Source organism: Protopterus annectens, chromosome 9.part0, assembly GCF_019279795.1.
Source record: "Protopterus annectens isolate FY-2018-M chromosome 9.part0, PAN1.0, whole genome shotgun sequence".
Lineage (NCBI taxonomy): Eukaryota > Metazoa > Chordata > Ceratodontiformes > Protopteridae > Protopterus > Protopterus annectens.
Genome location: NC_056743.1, coordinates 1,464,275,781 through 1,464,288,907, shown reverse-complemented (window position 1 = coordinate 1,464,288,907; position 13,127 = coordinate 1,464,275,781). Strand labels below are relative to the sequence as shown.

At 39.7% G+C, this 13,127-nt stretch overlaps 1 protein-coding gene across 1 annotated transcript in view; it reads left to right on the top strand.

The window, feature by feature from the left end:
• Nucleotides 1-4,579: 4,579 nt before the first annotated feature.
• The window catches only part of LOC122810703 (adhesion G protein-coupled receptor E1-like), a 122,443-nt gene continuing 113,895 nt past the window's right edge, over nt 4,580-13,127 (top strand). The window contains exon 1 of the mRNA XM_044082268.1: nt 4,580-4,640. Coding sequence (XP_043938203.1) covers nt 4,580-4,640 — 61 coding nt within the window. The remainder of the gene's footprint in view (nt 4,641-13,127) is intronic.

The following is a 13,127-nucleotide window of genomic DNA, read 5'->3' as shown; positions in this document are numbered from 1 at the left end:
GTGCAGATACAGATTCTTAGTTTTAGCACTTAAATTTGCTTATTCATGCTCAGCACTTGTTCAGAACTTGTAAGCACTAAATAAGCTACTAATTACTATAGCACTCAATCGTCCTCATTACCTAGAGGAAAACAGTTGTTGTACTTACTTTTCTCACTTGCTTGGAGAAAAACAGCTCTTGTACTAACTTTCCTCACTTATCTAGAGGAAAATTGTTTTTTATTCAGGCATGTCCAAGGGTCAGCTCTCAGTGTTCTCTCCTGTCTATCTGATGAATCTGGGCATCTTGAGGCAATGTAGAAATTGCCTCATGTACACAGACAACCCTCTCCTCCTACAACCCAACACTACAACCTGTGAGAGATGCACTTATCTAGCTAAACTGGAGGTAAAGCTCTCTCCAACAAAGACTGAACTTGACAGTCATGAAGAGAAGGTAAACATTTGCACCACACCACACTCGTCACATAGTCTCATTAAATCTATGCCACCAAAATCAACACATAGTAACACAAAAACATTCGTGGAGGCTCTCAATAATAATCTGTTTAAGCAACAGAAACTTTCAAAGCAGAAATGCAAGCAACCTCCATCCCCCAACACAGCCCAAATGACATAGCCCACAGACTCAGTGTGCCGCTCAATCATAGCCAATAAGGCAAAACAACGTACCCAACACACTGGTCATAGGTGACTCTATAGTCAGGCACACTGATGTCCCACTCACCAGGCTAAACAAGGAGAAGGTTACTGTCAGCTGCCTGTCGGGTGCCAGGATCTGCCACATAACCCATGCACTCAGGTCACTCCACAACAAGTACAAATATGACTCTGTTATTGTCCATGTTGGTGTGAAGGACCTGAGATGTACCTCCCTGGACTTCATGAAAAGAGACATGGAAGAGCTCTCCGATCTTGTAACCCAGGCAGGTATGACTCAAGCCCTGAGTAGCATTCTGCCATCGCCCAGCATGATACCGCAGTAAAAGGACCAAATGATTGACTTCAACAATTGGATAAGCTTCTGGTGCCAGTCTAAGGGGATCCAATATATGTCTGCTTGGGATGACATGGTCGACAGACAATGATGCTTTGCCACAGATGGCCTGCACCTGTCGCCCCTGGGATTCTGGATACTGGCTAAGGCTCTTGCTGCCCCTATAGTGTCTTTTTTAGGCAGGGTTCAAATAACAAATTCACCACCATAACAGGAACAGGCAAGCAAAAACTGAGGGTAATGCTACTCAATGCTAGAAGTCTAAATCTCAAAATGCAGTCACTTGAGGCACTCCTTAAAATGGAGAATATCGATATCTGTGCAGTGACTGAGACCTGGTTCAAGGCTCCAGAGAGCACCCCTGCACTTCCAGGCTATAACTCATACCACACTTTTCGGCCATGTAACCTGGACCGAAACAACAAAGGCAGAGGTGTGTCCATATTCATTAAGGATATCCACACATACAGGCTAGTTGCTCAGCATAATGCATCAGAGGTTATCCAAGTGCAACTAACTATGGGCAAAACTGCAATACAAATTGTAGCTTGCTGCAGATCCCTCACCACGCCCCAGGATTCCCACTCCTCTTTTCTTGATGTACTGGAAAATATTAGGGTTCAACCAAACACCTTAATAATGGGCGACTTCAACTACCCCGCCATTAACTGGGGAAAACTACTCGTGTACCAACTCCTTAGCGCAATGCTTTCTGGAATTCATAAACTCCAATGCCCTAGATCAGCTTATCCACACTCCCACCAGGGGCAACAATATCCTAAACCTAGTCATTACCAACATGAGTGACTGGTGTTCCACACCTGAAATCAACTCCTCATTGGTCTGATCCGACCATAAGCTTATCACCCTTGATATCCACATCCCGCCCCCACCCCCATAAAGGAAACCACAGTAAAAAATTTCTCCAAAGCCAACTTCATGCTTCTTAAGACAGAAGTGGTGAACTTCATGACACCCATGCAGATGGACAATTCAGTTACAACTGTTGAATCCTACACAAATGCACTCTATAAGCACTTACACGAGTGCATGGATCATGCTATCCCAAACAGAACTAAGACGCTATTCTCCAAAAAAGAAAGCCAGTCTGGTGGTCCCCTGCCATAAACAAACTGTACAATAGAAGGAAAAAACTGTTGCAAAAGAGAGTAAAATCCCATGAGTGGAGGAGCTCCCTGGACAACCTCAGTAAGAAGCTAAGATCCCTTATAAGATTCTCCAAAGCTAGCTACGAAAACAAAATCACAACTAAATCCAAGGACAACCACAAAGCATTCTATAGCTATGTCAAGAATCTAGATGGCAACACCCGGATCTGCTCTGAGTTACAGCACAAAGGCTTGAAAATTACAGAACCAACTAATATTACCAACATACTGGCAGATAGGTTCAGTGCTAACTTTACCCCCCTCTCACCCCCTAAAGGGCCCATATCTATACAGAAAGAATGCAGAGTCCCTGTAATCACAACTATGCAGGTAAAAGCTGCACGATCTAAATCCAAAAACACAGCATCCATGGGACCGGGTAACATCCCAAACTGCGTTTTACATGAACTTCAGAATGAACTGGCTCCCCACTTAAGCATCATGTTTAATAATAGCCTCACATCAGGCTTTGTGCCCACTGAATGGTGCACAGCAACAGTTATCCCACTCCACAAAGGGGGAGCCACCACTGATCCCGGGAACTATCGACCTATTAGCCTGACGAGCCTGGTCTGCAAGGCCATGGAATGTATCACCATGGAACTCATAAACAAAGACATTGGTAACCTTCAAACTCTGGATCCCACTCAGTTCGGGTTTGTGAAAGGCAGATCATGCCTCCTGAACCTGATCGACTTCTTTGAGGCAGTCATCAAAGCCGTGGATGAGGGTAAGGTGGTTCACACAGCCTATCTTGACCTCGCCAAGGCTTTCAACACCATCCCCCATTCTGGAATTATAACTAAACTCACTAAACTAGGTATAAATCCCTACGTCACAAGATGGGTTGCCAACTGACAGAGCCCACACTGTAAAAGTTGCAGACTCCATATCTGACCTTAAAGCAGTAACAAGTGGAGTACCACAGGGTTCCGTCCTGGGACCTCTTCTGTTTGATATCTACTTCTCTGAAGTACAGGCTAACACAGAAGGCCTCTGGCTAATGAATTTTGCAGATGACTGCAAACTAGGAGCCATAGTCAAGTCCCCAAATGATGTGGACATCCTACAGAAGGGCTTCACTGAGACAGATGCTTGGTGTCAGAGCCATGGCCTCAAGCTCAATGCCAAAAAGTGCAGTGTTATCCCCTTTGGTAAAAACTCATGAACTATCACATAGGCAGCAATCTACTTAACACCGAATGAGTGATAAGAGACCTTGGGACCCAGGTGGACAGTAGTCTCTCCTTTGATAGTCACATTGCCACAGTAGTCAGGAAGTCCTTCTACGTGGCACACCTCGTTATAAAAGGGTTCTCATCCAGAAAAAAAGAGGTAATTGTTCCGCTCTACTCGACACTCATTAGACCCATTATAGAGTACAACGCCCCTTTTGGAATGTACCTCACAAGACATCTGCAGCAGCTGGAAAGACCACAGAAGTACCTCACAAAGAGGATTACTGGCCTCAAACAAATGCCCTACACAGACCGCCTCAAAAAACTCCAGCTTTACTCCGTAGCAAATCGCCTATTCTGAGGTGATCTCTGCCTAACATATAAAGCTATGTCAAATCCAGAGCTGTTGGACATGCTACACATAAAGAAATCCCAATCCCTCTGAGCTACATGCTCTAGGGACCTAAACCTTGTCACCACAATAAACAGGACATGCTGGAGGGATATAGTCCTTTCCCAGAGGCTTCCTATACTCTGGAACAAGCTACCCATCTATGTCAAGCAAAGATTTTCATTAGTGCTCTTCAAGAAAAATCTTGATGGGTGGATGGGAAATAGGAAATACACGCTGGGGATCACTTTTGTGTCTCTGCTCAATAGACGCACAGGAAAATAACTTTCTTGGGTGGTGTAAGCCATGGAACCTTGTTGGCTAGGCTTACGTAGGCCCTTGGGCCGATAGGCTAGTATCTACCTCTGAACCTATGAACCTATGAACATGTAAACAGTAGAAAACAGCTCGGAAAAACTTGTTAAAGGTCATTTAATAATGTCATTTCACCACTAAGTGCTTCATCTTAGAAAAGACTCCATCAGAGTTTAAAAAGTTTAAAAAAAAACTAGTGAAATTATCACAATAAATGAATCAAGGTTACCTTTTCTATGGTTTCTGGTTTGAAGCAAGTAAGGAAGGAAGGAAGGAAAAAGTAATCGATAGATACATATAGAAAGATAGATAGATAGACTGAAGGCTACATACATAGCCGAACAGATAAGAAACATATTATATGCATCACATTCTGAGAAATGTTAATCAGAAAGGTTGAAATGTGCCCAAAAAAAATTAACCTATATCTAAAAATATAGATTACGGACAATTCAGACAGACACTCCAGCAAATTATACATCACCAAACACATTTAAAAGAAATCAAATCAGACTGAAAATGAACTATTATGGATGGAATTAGTCTACAGATTGAAATGATACTTAATCACTGTATTCCAACCAGCTCAGGTAAGTAACGATTACAAAAAAAATATTTCACTAAAATGAAATTACCCATATATAGATATCATGTTTAGAGTTAGTTTTAACTGAAATCAGTGGAATTATTGAAATAGCTGACAAACCAGTGCCACATAATGTTTTTCTAGGATTAGTCAAGCACACATTCTATGCCTCTATTGCATACCATTCCCAAGCACACATCCAAATGAATTGCTCTTCATGCTTGTAATATGTAATATTGTCAGCTTCCATCCATATTACTATATTATATATCTATGCATAGCAACAATAGCAATTGTTCTACCTCAATTATTCTTCCTAAATAACAACTAAGAGGTCATTTCCTAATCCTAAGTCATCGTAGCCAGACAATTGTGTTATTATTATTATTATTAGTAGTAGTAGTAGTAGTAGTATTGCTGCTACAGGTGTACATATAACTACAGCTTTATCCATGTTTCTCTACTTTTCTAATTCATTTTTTTTTTTTTTTTATTTGCTAATTATGCTGAGCAAGGTTATTTATTTATTTATGATGAAAGCTTCCGTTTTACAGATGACTGTGTGTACATTAAGCCAGTTTGCATGTCTGCTGAGGCACAGAGAACCATATCAGTGCAGAAGCAGGGATAGGTTGCTCATAAGGTCTGTTGTAAGTACATCACTTAAAGTGTAATATTGTAACACTGTCCATTTCTTCCTCATTTTCCATCTCTACTTGAAACTAACCTGAGATTGGTCAGATTGGTTATCCTGTAGTCCAAGGATTTAAAAGTAGTCAAGTGAGATAAAAAACTGAACAGCAAAGCCTGGAGGAGACAGATGCAGACCATTTATGGAAAAGCAGTGTGTCCCATCAACCATGTCTTCCCAAGCTGACAGAGACTGGATCCCCTTGGGCTGACACCAGCAGCTAAGCGAATTGTTAAAGTCAATCAGTTTTTGTTTGTGTTGTGGCATCATCCTTGGAGAAGGAAGAATGTTGCTTAAGGTTAGAATTATACCTGTCTGTGACACATAATCTAAAAGCTCAGCCATGTCTTTCTTCATATAGTCCATTAAAGTATATCTCAAGCCATTCACCTCCACATTGACTCAGCCAGAGTCATACTGGTACCTGTGATTGAGTGACTTGAGTGCTTGAGTGACTTGATGGATCCTGACACCTGAGAGGCAGCTAACCGTAACCCTGTCCTTATCAAGCCTAGTGAGGGGAACATTCGTGTGTCTCACAATGGAGATGCCTATGACCAACATACCTGTCAGACTCTTAGCACAAGAAACCTGACAAAGCCTGACATAATGGGGGGGGGGGGCAAAGGCTCAAAAATAGGGACACATTTTAAATATTCCTCTTATAAACTTAAAAAGTTGATAGAATAACAAAATAGATAGATTTAGCATGCATTTTCTGAAGGATATTAAATCTTAAACTCAAATGCATGTCATTATTTAGTGACTTTAATTCTTAAATCATCCAAGGGATTTGTCATAAAAAAACAAACTTTTTATGAGGAAGAGATCAGAAATATGAAGCAAAAATCTGGACATTCTGTGAAGATCTGTACAGTTGAGAGGTATGATTAGGTTTTGTGGGGTTACGCCTTATGGGCTTATTTGTTGTGATACTGATGTGTGTGTTATGTGTTGTGATTGTTTATGTATCATTATGTGTGTAAATTGTTTCCATTTGGGAGGCCTCTGATCTTTTGGTAAGTTACTAGTGAGAACTTCCACATATGTGGGTTTATGTGTCATGTCCTTATTTAGGGTGGGAAGTGTATGTGTGCTGACAACCTGTTTGTCCTTCAGTTTGTCCTTATGTGAGAGTCTTGCCTCCAGTTTCATAGAGTGACTTCACCTCTCACATACAGTGCTTGTTTTCAGGAGTAAGTGATTGTCAGTATACATAAAATAATTGCTACCTTTCCTCAGGATGCCCATGTCTATCAGGCTGGCCAGAGGGATGATGTGAAACTGCCCGTCTATGATAGCAGGCTGTTACCATATGTTTTATTAAGAAAGGAAATGGATTAATTTGACAGGACTGCATTGGTAGTGTCGAGACTATAAGAGGGACCTATACTTTGTGGAGGCTAAGGTTGATCAATAAAGCAACACTGCTCAGTGTGCAAATGAGTTGCTTCTACAGCAGCAAAAGCTTAGAAGGGTTTCTCTGACAGCTGTTTAGGGAAAAAAATTAACTTCTAAGGTTTTGTGTATATACAGGGGCACTGATAACTGTGTAAAGAGCAGAGCCACACATATGTGAGGCTTAAATACGAGCAAAGAGAAAAAAATCAGGAAAGCACACAATAAGTCTTCCATCAGCAACCCCCAACTCATACAGGTTAGAACAGCATACTTCTGCCACAAGAATGATGAAAAACACCTTCTTAACATAGAATGACTGGTTTGGAGCCCAAGTGTAACAAGACCAAACAAACTACCTAGAACAGCCCTACAACTAACAGATACAATATAATACAGTGCAATTAACTACTTAAAGCAGCAGATAATACAGTTTTTTTTTAAGTGCTGAAGTACAGTCACAGTATACAATAGAAGTGCAGAAAGAAACTTAAAGCCCTTTTGTGTGATTCCTAGCTCAGAGAGACCAGGTAAACTCCTATTGCCCTAGATGAATAAGTCCAGTCCTTTAAATGCGAAAGCACAGTAAAGGAGTGTCCACAGTGAAATGTTGCCACAGACAACCTTAATAGATATGAAATGCTAAACAAAGTAAATCTCAAACTCATTCCCAAAAAGACCACAAAACAAGCAGCAAAAGGAACCTCCTAGATCCAATAAACTCTTCCAAAAGTGTAGCAAACTCTTTATTTTGAAATGTAAACACCACAGAACAGCACGAAACAAAAATAATAAATCCAGTAAATCAGAGCAGGTACCTTTTAATCCCAGAGGTGGGGACTGGAAGACAACAGTTGAATATAAAGAACTAACTTGGCAATTAAGACTGAACGCGTCAAGACCTCCTGGCCTTAACGAAGCTATTAGTATTACGAGTTTACTAAAATTAAGACGAGCAAAACTTTAAATTATTGGATTTTAGGCTACATACCTACACAAACTAAATTTATAGTCCTTAGGTTTTAGGGATTTTAATTACTACATGAATTAACATAGTGCAGTTCAGGTTTAATATATAATTAACATATTATTTATTTATTTATTTATTTATTTATTTATTATTGTTATTAGACTGGTGTACATCTTTATTTATTTAATATGCATTACTTTTATATATATTCATATTTATATCCAAATATATATTTTATAAAACAGTTCTTATAGGAATGAAGAGATTTTATTTATCAATCGATTAACTTGGTTTTAACATACATATTTTCTAATTGTATTTCATTTATAAATTGTTTTATGAATTATGTTGAATGCATATACAACAACAATGGGGTTTCATCGCTATTTGAAGTTGTACACATATAAACACACTTGCTTTCTTGTAACCAGGTTCTTCTTGTTTACATACCTGTTTTTGACAGTTACAATACGCACTTTGGACAAAGTTCTTTACACGCATATTAAGCACTTTGGACTTTTAACACATGGGTTGATGGTCAACATTACGTATGCACAGTTTTTAATTTCACCTTATTTAAGACGGTGAAATGTACTGAATAGCACACATAAGTTTGAACATGGTTCAAGAATTACGGGCAAAAAGTTTATTTCTATAATACTTGAATGAAATTATAATCACGTAGTGCCACACATTTTTAGTGTAAAGTTTTTTAACAAATGCAACTAAGTAAGAACTGATTTACAACGGGGTTACAAAACAGAATGTAGGTTAAGTAACCACACAGTTGCTTACAAGGTTCTAAGCATTTAAAAGAATGAGTTTATTTAACAAAAGGTTTACTTTCAACATTTATTTTGTTAAGGTGATTATTTTGAATGTACTTGCATTATTACAACAGACAGAGGTTGCGTTGGTGAATATGAGGTACTATTAAAGTACTATAAAATCATACATTTTTATTCTGTGATGAAAATATTAACTGCATTTTAGAGACTTGGAAAGTTTTCTACAATTAAGCACTTAGCACTTTAATTGAGAGTCATTAACTGAACTGATTTAATTGTTGGTTTAATTGATTGCTGTATTTAAATGAAGCCACGTTGCTTGTGGTTCATCTTGAGAAAGCCTGACATAGCTTCAGGCGAAAGCACTTGATTTACTGGATTTATTATTTTTGTTTTGTGCTGTTCCGTGGTGTTTACGTTTCAAAATAAAGAGTTTGCTACACTTTTGGAAGAGTTTATTGGATCTAGGAGGTTCCTTTTGCTGCTTGTTTTGTAGATATGAAATGCTACCACATACAAACTTAAAAATATGGATACTGCAGTATACTTTAAACAACTTATAGAAGTGTGATTATTTAATAAACGCCTTCATTTTATATAAATGATCCAAGAGCCACTCAATTGTACAGAATTTAAAAAGGCAATAAAAACAAGATAAGCTAATTAATAAGCCCCCTGCCAATAAAACTACATTCAGAAATCTCAAATGTTGCCAAACCTAAAAACACCAGGCTACCTCACAGTGCACTAGACAGAAAATCCAATGACCTCTTGATGTAAAAACAAGTGCTTGTTAGAGTTTTAAAATAGACTACTTTATCCAACAGCTAGATAGATAATGAATACAGAGTAAGTAAATCAGTACAACAGACAATGATGTCCCTCAAACCAGGCTGGATAAGGAAAGGGTCGTGGTCATCTGTCTGTCAGGTGCCAGGATCCAGCATATCACACATGCACTCAAGTCACTCAACAACAGGTACTGCTATGACTCCAACATGGTCCATGTTGCTGTGAACGACTTGAGACATACCTCTCTAGACTATATGAAGAGAGACATGACTGCGGTCTTGGCAGGAATCTCAGGCAGGTATGTTGCAGGCCTTAAGCAGCATTTTACCTTCACCTAGGATGATGCCTCAATGCAAACAGAAAAAGGTTGACTTCAATAATTTGCTTAATTTCTGGTGTCATTCTAAGCAGATCCAGTATCTGTCAGCCTGGGATGACAAGGTCGACAGACCTCAATACTTTGCCAAAAATAGTCTTCATCTGTCACCTTTAGGATTTCAACTACTGGCTAAAGTTCTTGCCTGCAGCTCCATAGTGTTTTTTTTTTATGCATTGTCTCAAGAACAAAATTCCAGATGTAAAAACTCCATCTAAAAACAACCTCAGGGTTATGCTGCTAAATGCTAGGAGTCTTAACATCAAACTGCACTCACTGGATGCAATCCTAACCTTTGAAGACACAGACATTTGTGAAGTCACAGAGACCTAGTTCAAGGCTGAAGAGAGCACCGCAGCCGTACTGGGTTACACCTCCTTCCATGCATTCAGACCACAAACTGAAGGCATGAAAACTAAAGGAGGCAGTGTATCAATATTCATTAAAGATAAATACACCTCCAGATTGGTTAAACAGTATGATTCCCTGGAGATACTTCAGGTGCGATTAACTGTTGGTAGGACACCTATTCAAGTCATTGCCAGCTACAGGACCAACTCCATGAGGGCAGCACACTCATTCTGCCTGTTTGGATCTACTTAAGTCTATCAAGATACATTCAAATACCATGGTTTTGGGTGACTTTAACTAATCATCCATTGAGTGGGTAAATTCCTCATGCTCTAACTCACTTGCCCAGAGGTTCCTCAACTTTGTTAACTCCAGTGTCCTGGACCAGCTGGTTGACACCCCACAAGGAGTGCCAATATCCTGGATCTCGTGCTTACCAATATGGGGGACCACTGTAACACCTCCACTGTGAAGTATTCCCTGGTGAGATCTGACCACAAACCAGTCTCAGTCGAAGTAGCTATCATATATGACCCCACCCCCAGCAGCAACTAAACTAAAAAAACTTTTCCAAACCAAATAATAACATCTTATGGGATGGTATAAATAACTTCACTGCACCTCCCCCCTCAGATAAAACTGGCAATTATGCTGAGTTCTACACCAGTGCTTTATACAAACACCTGTACAACTATACTGACTCGACCATACCTCATAGGACCAAAACAAGCTCCTCAAGGAACAGCAAACTTGTTTGGTGGGCAATTGATATTAACAGGCTTTGCAATAAGAGGAAGAAATTGCTGTAGACTAAGAGGGAGTGAGCCCTAAACTGGAAACACTCCCTCCTCAGCTTAAACAAGCAAAGAAGACTTCTTGTGAAGTCCTCCAAAGCAAACTAAAAATCAAAATTAGCTTCTTCAACTAAGGACAGCCATAAGGCATTCTTTATTTACAAAAGCCCAGATTTGTGCCGGACTGGTAGTTAATGATACCACGTATAATGAGCCAATGGACATAGCTAACCTATTGGCTGACAGGTTCTGTGAACACTTTGTTCCTTTGTCCCTATCACACATACCCTATGACATCCCTACCACCTGTCCCCTACCTTTTATCTCTAAAGAGCCCTCTCTACGGCCAAAAACACAACATCTGTGGGACTTGATAACAACCCAGGCTGTGTCCTACATGGGCTCCAACAAAAATTAGCAACAGCATTGGCTTCTCTTTTCAATCATGGTCTAAGCACTGACTTCATCCTAGCAGAATAGAAAATGGCCACTGTTATTCTTTTGCACAAAGGTGGTGCTTCCACTGATGAGGGAACTATAGACCTATTAGCCTGCTAGCCTTATCTACAAGGACAGGGGGTGAACCATCATGGATCTTATCAACAAATATATAGGCGATCTCCAAAGACTTGACCTTACTCTATTTGGATTTGTCAAAGGGAGATCATTCCTATTAAACCTGGTGGACTTCTTCGAGGCAGTCACCAAGAACCTGGGAAAAGGGAAATCCGTGCATAAAGTCTACCTATACTTATTCAAGGATTTTGACCCTATCCCCCACTCAGATATCGTTGAAAAACTCACCCAGGTAGGTATCAACCCTTATATCATTAGATGGGTCATTAAGTGGCTCACTGATAGAACCCATATGTTAAAACTGGGGAATCTACCTGCAACAGCAGACCTGTAACTAGTGGTGTTCCACGTGGATCAGTCCTGAGACCTCTACTGTTTGGAATCTATTTCTCCATAGTAAAAGTAAAAACTAAAGGTCTTTGGTTGACAAAGTTTGCTGATGACTGCACACAGGGAGTGGTCATAGCATTTCCAAATGAAGTCAACATCCTACAAGAGGGTCTTACACAAACAAATGATTGGTGCCAAAGTTATGGACTTAAACCCAAAGCAAAAAATGTATTATCATCCATTTCAGTAAGAGCAATATTCCTGTGAGCTACAACATTAGTAAATAACAACCCCCTTAGTACTCACTCAGTGGTGAGAAACCTGGGCACACAGGTTGACAGCAAGCATACCTTTGATCATCATGTCTCCACAGTGGAAAAAAGGGCATTCTATATTGCTCATCTCATAAGTAAAGGGATTGCCTCCATAAAAAAAAGAAATTATAACCTCACTATACTCTTCCGTCATCAGGCCAGGAACTGAGTACAACACCCCTTTTGGTATGTACCTTTCCAAGTACCTGCAGCAATTGGAGAGACCACAAAGTTTCCTCACAAGAAAAATTCAAGTTCTTCAGCATCTGTCCTACGTGGATCATCTGAAATCACTGTCACTTTATTCTGTTTCATACAGAGTACTCAGAGGTGATCTCTGCCATGCATATAAGGCAATCGCTGACCCTGCTTTATTGGAAATGCTGCATATCTGCAAGTCAAATAGTATACAGGTTACTCACTATAAAGACCTTAACCTGGTAAGTGACATTAATAGAACCTTCTGGAGGGGTATATTTGTCTCTTAAAGGTTACCACACCTTTGGAACAGGCTCCCACTTCATGTCAAACAAAGCACCTCATTGGCCCTCTTCAAACGCAATCTGGACAACTGGATGTATAACCATAAATTCACTCTGAGGGTTCTACCTGTGTCCCTCTTGGACAGTGGCAATATGTGCTGATCATGGAAATATGGGTAGAACTTGGCTAGGCTTTTAAGGGCCAAAGGTCCATTAGCCTAGTAACTGTCTTTGATCCTGTGAGAGGCAAAATGTACCTTTTCAATATAAACACAAGGAAAGGTAAATAAATAATTCAAGATATCAACAGCAGTGTGGAAAGTGAGGAGATTATTAAGCTTAATTTACTTTAGGGGTAGGCAGCTTAAAATCCTCATGCTTAAAAAGCAGATCAGCAAAGAGAAAAGTGGGTGGAAAAAGAAGCACAGCTTCACCAGCAGTGCTTTAGTTTATAGAGGCTTGAAATCTTTTCAGAAAAAGACAATGGCCAGAAATTCACTGTGTATTTAAAACAAATAACATTCTACTTCCCATAATAAAAATAAGCTTAATATAAGTGCAGTGAAATAAAATCACATCTTAGAGGCTTTAATGTGAATATTGAGGACCCATTCTCAAAATAACAGCAC